Genomic DNA, 19,517 nt, shown 5'->3' with positions numbered 1-19,517 from the left:
AATTGTCGACAAGATGGTTCACAAGTGGGTCGAAGGAGGCCAGAACGACATGGCCATCCCGAGTGACTCCATGTTATGGCACCCTAACTCGAAAGGGCACCATATCTACAACCTGAATTTGGCCTTGATCATTTTTTCAACGGTTTTCATATCGTTACGATTGTATGTTCGAAAGGCTATTGTTAAGGCTTTGGGATGGGATGACTTTCTCGCGGTTCTAGCATGGGTATGCTCACAAACTCGTATCATATATCACCGACTAATACTCCATGTAGGCACTCTGCGTGACTCTTTCCGCCCTGGAGATGGATACCACCCATTACGGAACCGGCGCTCAAATCGAAGATGTACCCAAAGATACATTGCTACAGTTTCAGAAGGTGGGCTGGTGATTGTCGCAGTTGGGATCACAGAAAGCTGACGGGGCGTGATAGAGACTCACCATCATGGAACTGGTGTACCTTATTGCCTCGGGAGTTGTTCGGCTGTCAATTCTAGCATTTTTGCCACGACTGTGCAAAGCCAGTATGCTTGCTCTACCATTACTTTGTCAATTCGATGCTAATCATCATGATAGAGATTTACACCTGGAGCATATGGGGACTTAGGCTCATCGTCATCATCATCAGCTTGACGGGGTTCTTCTTCATTCTCACAGAATGCCAGCAAATACCGTGAGAAATTCCTTCCAAAGAATTCCGATCCTGACTAAACGTGAGACTGTAGCGAGGTATTCAACTATGCAAGTACATGGCGAGAATGCAAGGACAAACGAGAAGAGCGGGATCTGATGATGGCCCATGCAATTATCTGCATTTTTGTCGACTGCATGCTGGTTGCCCTCCCCCTTTGGGTGGTGACAAGTTACTTCAAGATGGGAGTAAAGTCGATCCAGATCCTTCTCATCTTCTCGCTAGGCATCTTCGGTGTTGCAACCGGCATCGTCAGGTTTGCCATCATCACGACGACAGACTTTACCGTGAACACGTACGTATCGGCACTGCAATCCGACCGTTTTGATATGCGTGATGAACGTGATCTCTGACTTCTTCCAGAACATATAAGATGCTCTCCGTGGCAGCATGGACAGACGCTGAGCTCCACGTTGGTCTCTGGGTAGGATGCTTCCCAGCGCTGCAGCCCTTGTTGCGGCATGCATCATTCAAGCTGGGCTTGCGCAGTCAACTTGACTCGACCAAGCCCGGCGGGAAGAGCGTCACGGGGATATCTACGGATGAGTCGAAGAGAAGAAGTATTATAAATCGCTGGGCAAGGATCACAGGACACCCTTCGAAGGAAGGCGTAGAATCCGGGACGCCTGCCGTCAATGGTCAACACGAAAACGTTGAAATGGTTGATTTGGAAAAGGGGGACGAGGTCGTTTCTGGACGAACAGAAGGTTCGGTCAATACGGTATTGGGGCAGGCTGACAGAAGAATTGAGGGAGGAGGGATTGAGGCTGGTAGAGCGAGGCAAGAGCATTGATCAAGATACTGAGCTACTTTGAGTCATAGGGTCGTTGCTTCTATACAGGCATCTTAAGAATCAGAGAGTACCTACCCATGTGAGGCGAATAGCCTAAAGGAAAGAACCAAGTGACCAGGCGCCTTCCTTTCTAGCCAATTCCTGGCCCGCGCCTTCCCTCCCGGGGTCTTTCCCCACGTTTGGGTCGACAGCAGTCACACTGATTCTCGCAAGCCGAACCCGTCCACCTCATCAGCTGGAAGAAGTCTTTTTCTGCCTTGCACGATCAGCCTGCCAAGACAACGTCACCAATGCCACCATGGGTGATGGGCCCAGCACAGGAAAAGGCACAGCCTTAAGACAACGGACACTTCCTCCCGAGATCTTTCTCCTCATCATGGAAGGTCTCCTCGACGACGCTGAATACGGTTCTGTTTCGGAATCATGGTGGATTTTCCTGGACGACGATGGCCCAAATTTCTTTCTCGCCCACAATCTGTCGGAAGGCCGCGACTTCGAGGAACTTCAGAAGAACCGCTTCCTTGGAGTTCGGTCCCTCTCCCAGATAAACCAAATTACAAGAATCATGGCTCGCAACAGATTCTCTCCTCTGCCGTTCTACGCCTCTCGATCATCATCCGCCCCACACGTTCTGATCTTTCCTGGGATCGACCATATAGGAGCCAACTTCCCCGATCATCCTATAGAATGTTTCGAGTCAGCTGTGCGATGCAAAACACAACATTTCTCACGGTTTCTGCAATCTTTCACGACCATAACCACATGCGGTGGCTTTTATTCCCTTCTGAAGTACTCCGAAGCTGGAATCAGATGTTTGACCATGGCTTTTCCGAACCTCAAGGCCGTATTGGTGCCTCAATGTTGGCCCAAACAGACAGATTCGCCTGAGCCTCGAAAAGATCATTATCATGCTGATCTTCTCATCGTCGAAGCAAGTTCATACGGCGAATATATGCACGTACAGGATTTGCACCGTAGTGCAACTGTACTGAAGCCACTCTGGGAGAAACATATCCGTTTGATCGGTACGAGGAAACAAACAGATAGCTTATCATTTGAGGACGCGAATTCAAGAGAAAACCAAATTCTCGAGCTGGTTCAGACGTCACAGGGCCTGCGCATGCGGATGCTGGACCCCGAATGCCCACATTGCAAGGTCTGAGGACCGTTAGTACGAAAGCTGAGGCGATTGCCTAGCCGAGATGTGAACGAGCAACCATTCGAGCAGACTCTGATGCCAACTGGCGTGGAATATACTATTATTACTGGGAGGAAGAGAACATGATGATGATAAAGTAAACAAGGTCCGTCATCGTTCTTGACAAGGTGTCTCCACATGTCGCTATTCATCACGTTCGGTGGTTAGGAAGCTGCTGGGAGGATGGGACTGGGAACGGATGTACTGGGGCTTGGTCGCGCACGGACAATTTTGTCACAAATTCGTCGCTGTTTGCTCCGCAATACATACTACCTAGGTTGCTAATTAAATCAGAACAGCACGGTATTTTGTGATCAGCATCTACATCCGCTCCGACATTCTCCAAACTTGATAGAAGAAACTCCTATCGCGGGACAGCCTTGTGGCGTTTTTCAAAGCTGGCGCTACAAAGGTGCTTGTTTCGCCTCTGTTTTCAAGTCGTGATAGTGAGCATTGAGACAAGTCTCGAGAAGCACTTCACAGCGTTGCTGTTTCGCCAACGCCTGACTGGGCCTCTTTCCTTGGCCCAATATCATCGAATACTGTCATATTGGCAATGGCGGCGTTTCCGAAAAGTCACTACTTAGCACAGGCACGCGGCCTGGGGCCTGCCTGGACGGTGATCTTCTACGGCGTTCCCCTGACCAACATCGCCATCCACATCGCCTGGTTGCTTGCGCTTCATCCTGCACTCGCCTCGATACCCTTGCCGTTCAGTCGGCAGCGCCTGAGGGACTTCCTTAACAAGAACTTCATGCTCAGGCCCAGCAACCTTCAGACGGTCACCCTAATCACCTCGGCCTTCAGTCACATCCAGCCCCTTCACCTACTCGTCAACATGTCTACGTATGGCACGTACGTCAAACACCTCTGTGCGAGAGGAACGTCGCCGCTGCGGTTTGCTTTACTTGCTCTAGGAAGCGGCATCGCCGCCAGCGCGGCTTTTGTGTGGAATTCGCAGCGCCAGCGCCCAAGGAAGACCGCAGAAGAAAGCACCGCTGTGGGAGCCAGTGGTGTGCTGACGGGCCTCGGAATAGCGCTGGCCGCCATGCATCCGGCCATGAGAGTCCGTCTCTCTGGAACGAATGTGGTGCTGTCTCTCCGCGAAGTATCTCTGGCGATGTTTGCCGTGGATATCTTCTGCCTTGGCACTCAAACCGAGACCGGTGTGGGACATGCCGGTCACATTGGGGGCGCGCTCTTCGGCCTGCTGTATGCCTTGGGGAGGAAGTGGTTGGGTTACCGGAATCTGTGAGCAAGATTCGATGGGGTTACAGCACACGACAGCGTCACAATGTCATCAGCGCCACCTTTTCGTCAAGCAGTTCAAAGGATTGTAACTACCGCAACTGAGATCAACTCTGGCCACCCGATCCAAGCGCAGGAATGGAGTTTTCCGGTATATAAAGCAACACATATCCACCAATGTCAATAAACGCCACGCTACCGTAACGAGAGGATATCCCGTTTAGACATGTCAACTCCCGCTTCCAAAAGAATAAAAAGCCGCCCCTGATATCATTCCTTCACCACAGAGACTCGCTGTTCACCATCGGATTCTGACTCGAACGATTGCTATTTCGCTTGGGCGACGGCTGCCCGGTCTGCTGAGCCCTTTGGAACGGCGGGCTGTGTTTGGGTGACGGTTGATTCGTCTGCTGAGGCCTTTGCAAAGGTGGGCTATGGTGAGGCGTCTCCAGCTTATAATGCTCAGCGATCGGGCTCGGATAAGTCACCGACCTCTCGCCAGGACTGCTGGCAATCTTTGTATATGTCGCAGACCTTTCACCAGGACTACCAGCAACCTTGCTCGCCATCGTGGAGTCTCGCAAGGGAACTGGCCCGACGCCAACCGGGGACATCTTCTTCTCCGGAAATCTCGAAGCAGTGAAGCCAGGCTGACGGGGGCCCTTATGTCTGTCCCAGGGGGCGGTCGGGGAATGAAGAGGCGATGGCCCCCCTTGTCGACGACGAGACCGAAGGGACTGGCGTCGAAGCCTCGGAGATGTGAGACCCCAAGCGCGGCCAAACGCCGCCCCAGGGTGGTATATGCATAGAGCAATGCACACAAGAAACGGCAATGCACCGCTGATAATGAGAGAGGCGACCTCTGTCCTGGTGAGAGGGCCACCGAGCCCCTCTCCATACTCGACAAGACGGTAGATGGTATGTGCGATCAAGACCACAGCTAGTGGCGGCATGACTAGAGATCGATCAGCTTGATGCTTGGTTTCAGGGTAATCTGGTAGGCTCACTCTTCACGAAGTGCCTGAACCTCGGCTGTTGGTACACTGCAATGTGCTTTGGGTCGGGGATCTTCTGGGTGAACCAGAGGTATAAGCCGATGAACAGCAAGAGCGGCGCGATTTGAACGCCCAGGCCTGCGAGGAGGATGGTAGTCGACTGTCACACCTTATTAACATGGGAACGTAGTCTGCACATGATGCACTTATACCTGAACACCACCAAGTCCAAAGACGGCAGCAACGACACCGGCGATCTCCAAAGCAACGACGAGAAGTAGGGCAAAGACAAGCGACAATCCGGCGACTCTGGGGCGCGTGAAACCGATACCGAGACCATATAGAGCGACAACGTGAGGAAGTACTTGGCAAAGCGCTGCCGAGATCAAGGTCGGGCCGAGTATCGAACCTAGGAGCCACAACGTGAAGGATGTCTCGCTGGCGACGTTGTTCTTCAGCCTCAGCCTTCCGGCGAATCCCAACACCTCCAACAGAATACCCGTGGCCAAAGTCGAAGCGAAGAGAGGCGTCTTGAAGCGGTAGCCTTGGAAGAAGGTCAGCGGCACCAACAGCGCAAAAGCCGCCAAGAAGATGGCGCTGCCAACTGCCGAAGGCTCATAGTTGAGGAAGCCTCCTCGGAAGGGGCAGTTTTCGTTGCAGTCGCCTGTCATTGTGTCCGTGTTCTCACTTGACAGGCGACAGTGGCGGTCCCTTTACCATTGTTTGGTCGGGCATGCCTGGAGGAGAGAGGAGGGAGTCGGCAAGCAGAAGCGCGCCGGGCTGTTGGATATATACACAGCAGGCTGGCCATCGGGATTTGCACAACTGGCAGCCGAACCAACTCCAGCAAGCAGACACAACATTCAAGCAGGCACAGAGGTCAAGCATTTCATTCCAGCAGGCTGGATATGCGGTGGCCGCTGCAGTTGAAGGATACGGTCGATTGTGGATGGCTCCGGACACGCGATGAAGGAGGCGGTCCGACGGGCGGAAGTGGTTCACGCAGGACAGGCCAGGGTCAATCCAAAGGGGCACACCATCAGCTTCCGCGGTTGCATCCGATATGGATTACATCCACTTCGGAAGAGACGTTGTACCAACAGCAGCTTTCTTCAGTCAAACTCGTCCCAACTGATGCCGTTCAGTGACTGGCACAACGATGACCAGGGGCTGCTTAGAAGAGCACTTTGACGCCACCGTCAGACGCCAATGTGCAGAAACAGCCAGCGAGAAGGTTTTCAACTGCCGTGAAGGAATTGAAACCACACAGCTTGGACGCCAGAGCAGCAAGCAAGCAGGCACGCATTCAAGCAAACAAAGTGTGCGGGTGCGGTGGGCGAGGAGGGAGGCCAGGCGGTCGTCCCAGCGGAACGGTTCGACGGTGCAATGGTTGGACATGTTTGCAGATCAAGACCCTCTCCGGAGCCAGGTCACGGGCCAATAACCAGCGGACGGCTGGCGGTTGCGGGCTGTTTATCCAACGGGCAACGCTGGCAGGGAGGTTACATTGGCTGGCCATTCTGCGAGGCCCATGTTGGTCCATGTCGGCCGGTGAGGGCGAGCCAGGGGGGCCAAGGGAACTCCCGTCCAATGGCGACGGGAACCGTCACTTTCTCACCTGGCCCTACCGGCCAGCTCAGGGAGGTTCCAACACTGTTGGCTCTCAGCCAGTGCTTGCTGTCGAAAGCTTTGCTACGCCGCACAATCTGGGTTGGGAAGGTGTAGGTTGGGGGCTGGAAAACAAGCAGCAGACCACGACGTGTCTCTGAAGCGGGGAAATTGGCCAACGCTGGACTTTGATTTGCGAACGCAGAGCATCTTGCGGGCGGGGGTGGTGGTGTATGCGGTTGGGGAAGCCTGATTTTGTTTTTCCCCTTCCCATCTCTTTCCCAGGAGCCCTTGCTGGTCTTGTGTAGCCTGGGGTGCGGACATTACCAGCCCATTACAAAGAGATGGAGAGATGAAGAGAGCACAAGATGGAGGGGGAGAAACAAGGAGACCAGGGACGCAAGAGGGATGACCCGAGATTTGCTCTCCCCCTCCAAGTCCGGTCATGGCAGGTGCAGTGCTACAGACTGTGTGCGCACGCACTGCAGGCTGCATGATGCACCTATCCATCCATCCATCCCTCCTCCAACAGCAATCTCATTACCTTTTACTCTTTTGAAGAGATGAACCGGGACACTGACCAGATGCTGCCCTGGGTGGCCTTGAAGGATGAGGCCCAACCAACAAGTGCCATGCAGTTGCTAATCATCCTTGGCCAGCTCCCCTGTCTAGGCAGGAAGCTCTGGCCTCCAGGTGGATAGTGCGGGAAGCCCATCCACTGAGCACCCTAGCGTCCGCTGTCGTCGGTGGGTCGTCGGCCGAGAGAACCAAAGACTCCCGCGATCGCGCTAAGCCTTTCTGGCCGCGGTCTGCATGACGTCAAAACCCGGGCGCTTAAACTCCTTGGCGAGAAACACGCCTCCTATCAACGCAGCCAGGAACCTCCAGTCGCATTCACTACCACCACGCGTTTCTTCCTTCGTTTCCGCCGCCCGTCGCTCCCAGCCCGCTCGCAATTCCTTCCTCCAGTATTCGTGCACTGGTACTTTGCGCGGCACCTTACCTCCAGTCCAGCCTTCACACCCACTTGCCCGCTTAAAGCCCTGCCCCGCGAGCCGAGACTGAATCACATCTTGCCGACAGCCAGTCACCCGCAACCTACCTACACTCAGCACTGTACAACTCGTCCCATCGACTCGTCATCCTCCATGCCATGAGCGCATGTCTGGCGAGGGGCCTCTGCCGCCGCCGCCGCTCTCCTCGCGCGCTGCCCGCTCTTGTTCCCACCCGTGCGCCAGCCGCGTCTCTTCGCCCTCTAGCATGCCGGGGAACTCGGAACCTGTCCACCACCCCCGTCCTCACCAAAGACGACAGCGATCCAAGGTTGAGAGACTTGGGCAAACAGATATCGGACGAGTTTGCCGTCGTGAGAGAACACTATGGTACCACACCCCTTCGATCACTTTCCTTTTTCTCTTTTTTCTCTGTCTTCTCCGTCTTCCTCCTGCCCCATTTCTGCCCCCAACACACACACACGCGCACTTACATGGCTCTCCACCCACCCATAACTAACACATTCTCCAGACACACCAAAGAACCCAATCGTCCTCGCACACGGACTGATGGGCTTCGCCGAGCTGCGCCTAGGCTCGTACGTCCCACCAATCCACTACTGGCACGGCATCTCAGACGCCCTCCGCGCCCTCGCCGGCAACCCGGCCGTCATCACAGCCGCCGTACCGCCCTCGGGCTCCATTGAGGAACGCGCCGCGAAACTGGGCGCCGACATCGCCGCCAAAGCCCGCGGCCGCTCCGTCAACATCATCGCCCATTCCATGGGCGGGCTCGACGCGCGCTACATGATTTCTCATCTCAAACCCGCCGACGTGGACGTGAAGAGCCTCGTGACCGTCGCCACGCCGCACCGCGGGAGCGCGTTTGCCGACTTCCTCATCAATGGCCAGGGCCCCATCAAGCTCGCCAACCTCTACGGCCTGATTGAGCGCGCCGGGCTGGGCACCAAGGCGTTTGGCCAGTTGACGCGGGAGTACATGGAGGGCGAGTTCAACCCCAAGACTCCAGACAGTGACAAGGTGAGGTACTTTAGCTACGGTGCATGCACGAGCACACCCCCGCTCCTCAGCCCGTTCCGGCAGAGCCATCGCATCCTGGAAGAGGTTGAAGGCGCCAACGACGGGTTGGTTAGCGTTGCGAGCAGCCAGTGGGGCGACTACAAGGGCACACTGGTCGACGTTAGCCATCTGGACCTGATCAACTGGTCCAACCGGGTGCGGTGGACGGTGAGGAAAGTCTTGATGGGACAGACGAGGACTTTCAACGCTGTTGCATTTTACCTAGATATCGCAGACATGTTGGCCAAGGAGGGGCTGTGAGGTGTCGAAAGCGTCACTAGGCATAAGAGGTGGAATGCTTATCTTGTGGTATTTCTTTGATTTTCAGTTGAATCTGTGTAACTATGAAGGCGTCAATAGCATCGAGCGTGGGTAGGTCATCCATCTGAATGATTAGCAATTGCAAGTCCAATGAAATGAGCTTTGCACCATTGGAACGTCCCCGGATAGAATGCACCAACACAGGTGGATGTTGAGCGAGAACCTCGCAAATTCCACACAGCCGAAGAACAATACCAACACCGCCATTCATTACCACTGCCATGACCAGTCACTCCAGTCCGGTCGTAAAATCCAGACCAACCAAGGTAGGCTAACACACACGCGTAACCCTGCCCGCATCTAACCCCGGTAAAAAACATACGTCTAGGCAAGATTCCAACTCCAGCAAACAGCACAGCACACAGTGGGCTTCGAACCAACAGCATACTGACCACCTACACACCCGCCCAACCTCCAACCTCCACTCTCACTCAAACAACAATATGTACGTTTGTCAGGCCCTGATTGGCCGCGCTGTGCCTCATTCACACACGACGGCCGGCGTCTATGCCGACGGGAAGCTTGATTGGGTCACTTTTTTCTCGTCTTTGATGAATTATCCTTGCGTGGGCAATGTCCGGGTGCGGAATGCGCGAGACAGAGCATATGTGATCACATCTCAACATCTGTTGGGGGCAGGGGTGGGGAGGGCCTGATTTCGCTGTCGTCGTTGTTGTTGTGGCCATGTAGGTGAGGTGCGTGCCTGGAAGATCTTGTAGATCTTTGGACCGGACAACGGGCGATCGCATCGCGAGCCCGCCCTCCGCCTCTGATTTGACATCTCCTCTTGTATTGAATCACATCTCGGACTGGGTGGGTGAGGGTTGCCGTATTCAGACGGGGAGGGCCATCCTCCCGAGGCGGTCCGCTACGCCACCTGCGGCGGACTTTTGTGTGTTCCTGAGGCCCGTTGGGCGTGTGCGTGTGCTCACCGACGTAGACGGGAAGAAACCAAGTCTGCATGGCACAGCTGAGCTGGCTTCGGTGCATGTTGGTCAGTTGGCATCACGGCACTCTCTTGGCGGGCTTGCAATGGCTGATCAGGGGTTTGTCCGCCTCGGTAAGCTGTTGAGCCAACACCTCCAAGTTGTCTTGTCTCCATCGTGGACTGCCAACCCCTGTTTATCTGCCCTATGCCAGACATTCAACTTCATACTGGCTTCTTCAGGATGAAGAAAAAATCAATCTATTCATGGACTAGGCGAGCCCACGGACTCATCTCGAGGTATAGTAAGGCTTAAACCACCCAGGTAACACAAAACCCCCTTCTGAAGTCTTTCTGTGATGGCGTCGCTGTCTTGTCTCGTCCACCCGGCACCGCTCTCCGGTCATTAGTCATTAAACCCAACCCTTTGTCTAAACCTTCCCGCGCCCAGTCTCTCAAGTCTCAATGCAAACACCGTGGGCTAACTCTTCTCGGGGATCTGACTCGGCGCATTCTCGTTCGTAACGCCGCTGTACGCAGGTCTCTCCTCCGGCCCAGTTGCTCCTGCTGCCAGTGCCTCGTCGTAACTCGGCGGTGCGTCGTCGAACGCCGCAGCACCCGGTGTTCCCATCTGGGGAGGGTATAATGGGTCATACTGCGGTGCTGCGGCGGCCGGGGGGTGTGGTTGCTGAGGCGCTTGAGGCCTTTGTTGCTGGCCACGGCCCATGGTATGGGTTATGGGTGCAGACTGTGAAGTGCGAGGTGGTAATCTGGGAGGCAGGCTCATTGTCGCGGCGGACGGCCGGTTGGCTTGTGCTGCTAGTGCCTCGAGCAACTGCGGCGGCGGCGCAATGCCAGAGTACACTTGAACCTTGGAGAAGTGCAACGGGAGGAAAATGGACTGCGCGGCGGGATTTTCCTTGTTCGAGCCCAAGAACGTTCGCGTGGATGGCGGTTTGCCCCAGCAGAGACCCAGCTGGATGTCGAGTTCATAGTGTCGCTGGAGATTGCAGGCGACGAAGCTAGGCGCAACGGTGTTGGGTAGCGGGATGTTGCGCCAGAGGTCGTCTGGGATGATGGACTCGTGGGTGAGGTCGTCCGAGGTCGGGTTGTCCAGGAGGGGCACGCTGAGGCCTGTCTGGGTCACGACGACCCATCTGCTCACTTCCGTGTTGAAGAGGTCGTGGCACCGGACATGAGTCTTGCCGATCAGCTCGATTTGGATTGAGGTGAGAAAGACTTGTTCGTGTGAGGGTATGAGCTTCTTGGCAATGAGACGCAGCGGTAGAGGTTGGTTGCAGGTCAGAATCGAGGGATGGGGTAAACGCGCGGAGAGCTCAATGGACGGGGGAACAGCGTCACCGTTGCTAGGTGCGCTGTCATCCTTGCCAGAGCCAAAGAGGGAGCTCTTCTTCTTCTGGAGACCCTGGGGTCGCGGCTTGAAGGTGAAAGGCCGACGTGCGTAGGCTTCTTGAGACGTCTTCGGAGGCCGGGGCGGCTCTATGGGCATGAACTTGAAGCCGATCTGGTATCGCCAGTTCTCCTTGAGGAAGCCTGGCCGTTGGATGGTGACCTTGAGGTAGTAGCGCACCTCTGCCTGCCGGGGGAAGCCAGTGAACGACGGAGGCAGGGTCTTCGTGACATGCTGGAGGAACAGCTGCTTACTGCCGTCCATAACCCTGGCACCTCCGAGTCCGAATGGACCGATGCCCGCGCCGAAGCCCCCCATGCCGCCGATACCACCGATTTTGGACATGGCGACGGGGTCGCTGCAGGCATTGTTGATGGGGAGCTTGAATTTGAAGGGGAACTCATGCTGGCCGCCCTGGATGACGTAGCTCCCGCTCATAGAGGAGCTCCCGCCGCCGAGATCTTCCTCGTAGGTTGGAAAGACTTGGGCTACTCGGTAGAGAATCTTGTGGTTCTCGCTAGCGATACTTCCGGGGCCGCCTCCGGGCGGCAGACGCGGGTGAGTGCGGTCATCGTAATTCTGAGGCAATCCAAGGGCCGTCTTGGACTCGCCCTCAAGCTTGACAATGATGCCACCAATTTGCTCGGGGCGGCTGAGATGCAATACAACGCGGCCAGCGAGGTTGTCGAGATTGGTGTAGAACTCGGGCTGATTGTCGAGCGCTATGCGGATCGACATGGTGTCCGCTCAGTCCACTTTTTGAGTGGTCTGCGGTCGCCTAACTTCTATTCGGTCGCAGAATGATGTGGCTGGTGATCCCCCAAACGTCAGTAGTATCAATGACGAACGACGGTGAGTGAAGATGGCCTCAAACAGGTGCTTTCACCTGGAATGAGCGCACCGCACCCGTGCGGTAGCTTTTTGTTTGCGAGCCGGCAAGCAAGGTACCTAGGGAGGGGCAGAGTGGGGTGGACCTGTTTTTAGGTATTTTTTCGCGGTCGTTTGGAGTGTGTCGAAAGTGAGGTCCGATAGCCAAGGCGCATAGAGTTAAATGTGTGGTGAGGGGAAGGGAGGAAAAAAAAAAGTTGGGTTCGATTCACAACGACGTCCCTGAAATTGGTATGAGGGTCGTCGGAACGGCAAACAAAGCCAAGATTTTTGACACCCTGCGTGAGGGCTTGAGAGGCGACGTAGACGCGTGGCTCAGCCTCTCTCACCAAGCCTCGTTGCCGGAGCTGATGGAAGGGCGTGAAACCCGTCGCAGTTGTATGGTCGCTTTGGCTGACCTGCCTCGGGGCCAGAGACTTCAGGGACTAAGGATGGGACGCTGTGAGGCGCAAGCTTCAAGCTGCTCGTCTGAAGCAGTGAAGCTAATGGATGTTTGGATGTTACGAGAGCTGGCACCCTGGATGTCAAACGTGCCTGGTATGTATGTGCGGTCCCTCAACCAGGGCCTCTGCAAGGTTGGGCGGTCGCAGCGCAGAGGAACAGACGACGCAACAAGGTGACAATTGGCTCGATGAGTTTACAATTACAGATACTGCGTGGTTGTAGGCATGCATGTATTCAATCCGGGGAAACATGGCAAGTGAGGTCTAGCAGGGCTGATGTCATGAGGATTTGGCCCAATCACTACCGTTTCTTGGATTGGAGCACTGCTGCACTGTCTGCCAGACCTGCTCTTGCCGACGCTGCCGACTTCGGTCGCACCTTAAATAGACGCCGCTGCCAAGTCTCGGGCGTTCCGTTGGTCATGAGACGTGCACCCAACCCAACCTGCCTCTGCCTGGCTGTCCCGAGCTTCCGGCCCTTGACTTTCACAAAATGCAAAGGAACATTCAAATACCGTCCGCTTCGGATATGGCGCTGATCGGTCTATTCCTACTGTCGCTGTGGTGATTGCCCATGTCCCCTCCGCTTCTGTCCCGAAGGAGCATCGTCTGTGTCCCTCTGGAACGACCATCCCGGAGCACAGGGCGCCAAAACTAGTAACATGAATCTTTCAATCCTCATCGAGGCTTAATCACCTCTGCGTATTCCTACAACGCCCAGATGTTGTAGGTGGTATCATTCCGGCACCCCCGATGCCATAGCAAAAAGCAAACTCCATCCCGAGTGCCTCGTCTGAGGATGGGATTCATAAACGCCGTGTCCCATATGCCGCTCGTAATCCCACGCCAGAATGGCCTCAAATTTATGCATATCCTCAATCCAGCTCAATGATCTCAATCGTCGGTGCCTCGGCGGGTGACGGCCCAGTCCTCGCGCGCTTTGCTGGCGGCCTTCCAGGCACACCCTCTGCATCGTCGTCCTCGTCATCTCCGGCCTCTTCCACTTTTGGCCTCCACGTCCCATCCGCTGCCACAAATATCGTTTTCGTATGGAGCTTCCCGTCAGCCTCTAACTTTTTCCGCACCTCCGCCATGAAACTATCCATCGTCAAGCTGTAAGGCCGAGCATCCCCGTCGCAAACAGGGCACTTCCATCTATCCACCAGCGATGGCTCGGGGCCAAGTTCAGCACCGCCACAGGGCCGGTTGCAGCTGTTACCGTGGGATGTGCACATGGGCTTGGACGGCCTGCTGTTCAGCCAATTCCCCAGATCGAAGCATTCCAAATGCGTGCATGCGGCGCCGCGCACTGGAATCTCATATATGGTAGAGCTGAATGGATCGGCTAAATCGATACTGAGGTCGCTGCCCACAACAGCCAGCTCATCATCCCCGTCGTTCTGTGGAGGCTTCAGACGGTCCTGGATGAGCTTTCTGGTTGAATCAACAGGTATGACGCCTTTAAGCGTCACCATGTTGAAGATGCTCTGGTGGTTGAGGGTTTCGACGACTTCGACAGCCATGAAGTAGGTCGTCTCTGCCGCTTTCCGCGCACAAGCTTGGGGGGCTATGCTGACAGATATAGCGTTGCTCCCTCTACAGAGATGTCTTGTCAATTCCACAGGCTGGTCTTGGCCGTTATGCTGCTTGCGACGAATCTTCATGACCTTTTTGTTGACCACGACGGAGATATGATCGGGCCAATACGTGGGAGCCACGGCCCAAGCGGCCTCTGGTACTGTTTCCTGGCCTTGCTTCAGATGTATGGCGCAGAGACGAAGACGATATCGAAGAGAGCCGTTGAAGTATTGCGAAACAGGAATCTGTTGGCCGATTGGAAAACGATCTGTGCAGAGCCTATCAAAGTCACCGTCTGGAACCAAAAAATCAAATTTGTGCAACTCCCAGCGGGGGGTTGTTGCAACCGGGCCCAATGCCAGACTTTTGACGGATTGATAATGTCTTTGCGGGGGCGTCGGGTCGTCTTTCATGGGGAGTTCTCGCGGCACTCGCCTAGGGCTTCGGACGTCGACCTGGTGCAAAGAATTGGCCAAAGCCTTCGGTTCGTGTGGGGTATGCGGTATCTGGTCCAGAGGAACGTGTTGATGAGGCGGTCGAAAGATGGCGCCTTTGGGCCGCTGCGCTGGTGCCCGCCCCCGAATGCTTGAAGGTATTGGACTCGGCAGACCTGTAGATTCACGGTGCACCGGCCTTGGTGTTATTTGATGAGTAGCACTCTGAAGCGGCCTTGGCGGGAGTTGTTGAGGAGCACCCTGAGGGGGCCACGGCTGTGGTATCGGATGAAACTGAGGCGTGGCCATGTTCGGTGGCGATGCTGACCCCATGACTTGGCTGGGGAGTTGATAGTTGAAATGATTCGCCTGCCGCATCTGCTGAACTTGCATCTGCTGGGCTTGCAACTGTTGTGCTTGCATCTGCTGTTGCATCGTTTGTTGATATGGCACCTGCGGCCCCTGATAGCTATTGGGAGGTAAGAACCCAGATTGTGTGTTCACTACTGGGCTATGGGGCCCAGCTGTCATCTGCGTGGGAGAAGACATGGTCGGCATCGACACAGAAAGACCGCTAGGAGGTGCTTGCAGAACTGGCGACGTCTGTCCTCGGGTTTGGACTACCCTCCCCGTGTTCGGCAATTGCGTGCTGGCATGAAGAGGAGAGCCTGCCGGAGTCAGGGGCTGACTGACCTGAGACCCTGTTGATGGCGCTCTTGCAATGTTTTGTGGCATGGGCATCTGCAATCCACGAACCTGGGCCACTCGACCTTGATTGTGAAGGGTGTATTGCGGCGGAATAGGAGAGAAGTTACCCGGGGCTGCAGGAGATGGGTACATATCGAACCCTTCAGGAGCGTTCAGATTTGGGGCAGCGAGCTGGGTGCCGGGATAACCAGCTGAAAGACGTCTTGCGTTGTTCATCATCTGCTGTTGTCTGACCATGGCCGGCGTCATTGCCACATTAGACGGCATCGGGTTCGGCGCCATCAGTGCTGGCATCGCCTGTGCTGAAGACATGAAGGGTGGTGCTTGGGGAGAAGGTTGAGACTGCCGGTACTCGCGCACAAGCTGTTTGTAGCGCTTGATCAACGTGTCTCTCAGGTTGCTCTGATCCGATTCTGTCATCCTAGAATAGTCGGTCTTCAGGTCCGTTTGGAACAGCTGTTGCATCTTGTCTGCAACAGGACCATCCGCAATACCCATGTGCCTCCGTGTGACGGTGAAGATCACAGGCTCGAGCACAGGAGACCGAAGCCTCAGTTGATAGTGCAGCTCAGTCGCGAGAATAGGATAGCCTCTGCCGTTGTCAGGTTTCATAGTCGGGATCAAGACCCGATTCCACTGGCTATGGAGACAGCGGAGAAACACACCAACGTTGTTGATGTGCTGTCGATAGAAGGGCAGATTCCACAAGCCTGACCTGGGTGACTCCGGGAAGTTGGCGAACAAGAAGACAAATTCCTTAGCCATGTTGTCGTTTCTTCTGAGAGTGTTCTGCACAACCTTCATGCCGCCATCTGCTACTGAGGGGTCTATCTGAAGAGTGTGAATTACCCATTCCCTGCTGAAAGACCAAGAACAAAGAAGCTGATGCAGCGCAATGTAAAAGTAATCGCCCACTTCAATAGCGTCTTTGAGGAGCTTGAGTCTAGGCCCCGTTGTGTTATCAGGAGTTGGATTCTCTTGGCTAACACATGTTTGGACAATCTTCTCGAGCTGAAGAGACATCACATCAGGGCGTAAACATTTTGCGTCTCCTGCTTGGTTGAGGTTCTGCGCTGCAGGCGGAAGCGGAGGGGCGGCCTGCTGGGGGGCGACCTGCTGAGGGATGGCCTGCCGAGAGACAGCATGCTGAGAGACAACTTGCTGTGGGACTGGTTGTTGAATGACGCTTGAAGCCGGGGGACTATTCTGCACGGCGGGATTCAAAGGTGGGCCTGGATAAGTTTGCGGTTCTGGTATTGATGCCGTGCTTGGTCGTCTTTCTTGCATTCCAGGGCTCCGGAGAGCGGGTATTTGGGTTGCAGATCGGTTTTGCAGCGATGATGAAGCACCGCTAAGAGCAACCTCGACATCTCTGACATCACTCTCATTGAGAGCGAACATCGATCCTGAATAGTCGTCGGTATTCGACGCCTCTTGTCCAGAGGGCGCTCCTTCTCCGCCTGGGATCTCTGGAGGACAATTGGCAGCAGCTTGTTGCGCAAAGAATTCGGCAACGCCAGCCGCGATGTTGCTTGGCCTAAGAACAAAACCGGGGCTTTGACGGTCCTGTTCTCGAGTCTGCTGCTGAAGCTGGTTCGATGCTGGAGTCGGCGGACTAGGTTGATCAGTCGGGGCTGGAGAGGGGAGAGCGGCCGCACTATCACTGCAGATGAACAGTCAGAAGAGAAGATTATCTATATAGAGAGGGGGGGTAGCGTACAGTATCTGTTTGCCGAGCTCGGAGGAAGGAAACTCAGGATCGGGTTGTGTGGTATTAGGGGGCCCAGCGGTATGCGGTGAGACGTTGTCGTGAGTCGAGGGGGTCGGGTTCGTGGTATCTTGTGGTGGAGGTTGTTGGGACCGAGAGGGTGGTCTTCCCAAGCGACCGGACTTTTCATGCTGGAAGGTCGAGGTTGACGGTGAAGCGCCCGTTGTTGGGTGTGAAGTCATCCACGATTTTTGTCGACGGCCCATCCAGGCGTTGAGGGTCGAGTTCGAGGCAGCGACGCGCGCGCCTGACATAAAACCGCCGACCGAATCTTGCTGGCCACCTTGCGGCATCATGTCACAGGTGTTGGCTCGTTCAGGAGGTTTGCGGCGACGACGCAGCGGGGTCGGACGAGAACCTTCGACGAGACTAAAGGGTCTTGGTCAACAGCTGCGATGGGATGAGGGGGAGTTTAATGCCCACCATGAGGACTAGGTCCCGATGCGTCGAAGAAACTTGAACCTATCGAGAGGCAAAAGTGACGCGGGTTTCTTCAGATGTTGTCTAGGATAGCGAGGAGCAAAGCCAGTCCCTAGGTATGAATTCGGGGGAAGGCGAGGCTGGCGTCGTTGCCGTCACGGGTCGCACTGTGACAAAAATCGGTCCAGAGCGACTGCCTTTTCCGTCCCTTTTTTTCGTCCAGGATTGGATACCTCTGCAGACCGTGGGTGTATTCGCCAAGAGGGCAGAGCGACGGGTGGATGTGCGTCTCGGAAAGGTGCTGCTCGAACGGGTTGTTCGATGGGTTCGACGTCTTCTGGAGCTCGGATTTGTCGCGTTCTGAGGTTTTCCAGGAGGCTACGACCGGCCTTGTCGCCTGCCCCCTGGTGATCGCGAAGTTTGAGGCGCCAAGGGAATTCGCCAATCACTCAACCGTCGATCTGGACGAAACGTGCACTCGGGGTCGATGGCAGGTGCTAGGGCGATGCGGCGTCGGATGACGGTCGTTGGTGAGGAGAAATGGTCGTCGGAAGGTATTCTGAACGCGGGTAAGGTAATGTCAGACAGCCGTATTGTCCAAATGTGAAGCGGTGGTGGTGGTTGTCGAAGGGTACGTGCACGGTGCACCCAAACGATGAGAGCCCAGCTTTCACACGGCGCTGAGAAAGCCACAGTCAAACAGCGTAAGATTTAGGGTGGGATGGAAGGTGAGGTGGTGTTTGCTGAGGTGGTAGGCTAAGGCTGCCCGCGACTGGGAGACCTTGGCAGGTGGTGGAGGTCCTCTAGTCCTATTGCGCACTAGCCGCACGCGGGCAGGACGGATCGGGCTCTGATTGGGGCATAGCGCTGTCCCTTTTCAACATGGGATCACGAATTTCTGTCACTGACCTGCGCCGCCGCATTCGAATTCAAAGTCAATCTCGTAGGGAAAATAAAAAGTAGTATATCTAGCTTTCCCACTGTGACCTGCATCAACCTTTGTGTCCATTCGGATATACGGCAAGCTTCCCCAACTCCGAGGGAGGGAGGCAGAGCTGGTAATGGAAGGTTGCAGTTTGGCTGTTTGCTGTGGTGTTCAGCAACTTGGCCTTCGGGCGACCACATGTTCCCACCTGCTGCAGCCCGTTAGCATGTTGCACGCAATAGGCCCATTTTGGGGTTTCTGACGAAGCGCGACGAGACACTTTCCTGATTGCGGACAAGATAAGTAGGGAAAAAGAAAGCATCATGCTTAGGACGTCTCAATGCACATGTAAATATGGAGTCATGATAACGTCGAACCACCAGTCACAAACGCAGCCGCTTCATTACTTCCTTCCATCGTTGCAATCAGCACGTATGATGTGATTGATTCTTATGTATGTACGCATGTACAGACAGCCAGAATTCGACGAGATTCTTGCAGCTGGAAGCATATCGAGCACACTACAGTGTTCCTCCCTCTGCGCCCAAGATTCCCCCAACGCAATCCGATTTTCGAGTTGTTTTCTCTCTCAGGGTATGGCCATCCCCTGACATCCCCCAATCACCTTCTTGCCCCCCTTGCGTCCACATCCCAGCTCTCGAGGCTTGGCTCATCGTTGACAATGTGCAGTCATACATTTGTGAGGGATAAAGACGGCGCAAGTGTCAGGTGGCGACAAAAACGTTTCTTTGTGTGTCCTTTGTTTCGCTGGCCCTCGACTTGTCAAGGTGTTTGTTTCTATTGATGCCGCACCTTTAGCTTGATACCACACACCACCAGTTCGGCGTTCGCGTGTCTATCATTAGTACCATTCAACTCTATTATGGATCCATCAGGTAGTGTACGCCATATCTGCACTTTCGCATACCCATCTCGGAGGGTTGTTGTTGTTGGGGTCGCGGATCCTGGGGCCTTATTATCTCATACGGATCACGGTGAAAGCTGGCCAGTTGTGGAAACGCCCCCGATGGTCCCCTTTTACTAGCCTCGATCGAGGTGCTTGCTTGGTTGCTTGAGCTGGGGTGTTTGG

The 19,517-nt window shown here is 55.1% G+C and overlaps 7 protein-coding genes across 7 annotated transcripts; 4 read left to right on the top strand and 3 right to left on the bottom strand.

Annotated features, from left to right (window-relative positions):
- Window positions 1–13: 13 nt before the first annotated feature.
- GCG54_00011976 (uncharacterized protein) lies at window positions 14–1,413 on the top strand (the record flags this gene model as incomplete). Its single annotated transcript, XM_045411864.1, has 6 exons — window positions 14–226; window positions 276–380; window positions 435–525; window positions 578–674; window positions 727–987; window positions 1,056–1,413. Coding segments are annotated over 6 exons (1,125 nt in total), but the record flags the coding sequence as incomplete, so codon positions are not given.
- Window positions 1,414–1,861: 448 nt separating this feature from the next.
- On the top strand, window positions 1,862–2,647 carry GCG54_00011975 (uncharacterized protein; the record flags this gene model as incomplete). The annotated part of the gene is made up of 1 exon (XM_045411863.1): window positions 1,862–2,647. The coding sequence occupies one exon, from the start codon at window positions 1,862–1,864 to the stop codon at window positions 2,645–2,647; it is 786 nt and encodes a 261-aa protein (XP_045266736.1).
- A 592-nt stretch (window positions 2,648–3,239) lies between these two features.
- GCG54_00011974 (uncharacterized protein) lies at window positions 3,240–3,938 on the top strand (the record flags this gene model as incomplete). Its single annotated transcript, XM_045411862.1, has 1 exon — window positions 3,240–3,938. The coding sequence occupies one exon, from the start codon at window positions 3,240–3,242 to the stop codon at window positions 3,936–3,938; it is 699 nt and encodes a 232-aa protein (XP_045266735.1).
- A 271-nt stretch (window positions 3,939–4,209) lies between these two features.
- GCG54_00011973 (uncharacterized protein) lies at window positions 4,210–5,597 on the bottom strand (the record flags this gene model as incomplete). The annotated part of the gene is made up of 3 exons (XM_045411861.1): window positions 4,210–4,886; window positions 4,939–5,086; window positions 5,139–5,597. The coding sequence occupies 3 exons, from the start codon at window positions 5,595–5,597 to the stop codon at window positions 4,210–4,212; spliced, it is 1,284 nt and encodes a 427-aa protein (XP_045266734.1).
- A 1,668-nt stretch (window positions 5,598–7,265) lies between these two features.
- GCG54_00011972 (Lipase 2) lies at window positions 7,266–8,867 on the top strand (the record flags this gene model as incomplete). Its single annotated transcript, XM_045411860.1, has 3 exons — window positions 7,266–7,620; window positions 7,647–7,916; window positions 8,059–8,867. Coding segments are annotated over 3 exons (1,434 nt in total), but the record flags the coding sequence as incomplete, so codon positions are not given.
- A 1,466-nt stretch (window positions 8,868–10,333) lies between these two features.
- On the bottom strand, window positions 10,334–12,001 carry GCG54_00011971 (uncharacterized protein; the record flags this gene model as incomplete). The annotated part of the gene is made up of 1 exon (XM_045411859.1): window positions 10,334–12,001. The coding sequence occupies one exon, from the start codon at window positions 11,999–12,001 to the stop codon at window positions 10,334–10,336; it is 1,668 nt and encodes a 555-aa protein (XP_045266732.1).
- A 1,468-nt stretch (window positions 12,002–13,469) lies between these two features.
- On the bottom strand, window positions 13,470–17,375 carry GCG54_00011970 (uncharacterized protein; the record flags this gene model as incomplete). The annotated part of the gene is made up of 2 exons (XM_045411858.1): window positions 13,470–16,977; window positions 17,035–17,375. The coding sequence occupies 2 exons, from the start codon at window positions 17,373–17,375 to the stop codon at window positions 13,470–13,472; spliced, it is 3,849 nt and encodes a 1,282-aa protein (XP_045266731.1).
- Between the last annotated feature and the right edge of the window lie 2,142 nt (window positions 17,376–19,517).

This window comes from Colletotrichum gloeosporioides (genome assembly GCF_011800055.1).
Source record: "Colletotrichum gloeosporioides strain Lc1 chromosome Unknown consensus_28, whole genome shotgun sequence".
Lineage (NCBI taxonomy): Eukaryota > Fungi > Ascomycota > Sordariomycetes > Glomerellales > Glomerellaceae > Colletotrichum > Colletotrichum gloeosporioides.
Note: the sequence above shows the minus strand (reverse complement) of the source record. Positions and strands in the feature narration are given on the sequence as shown.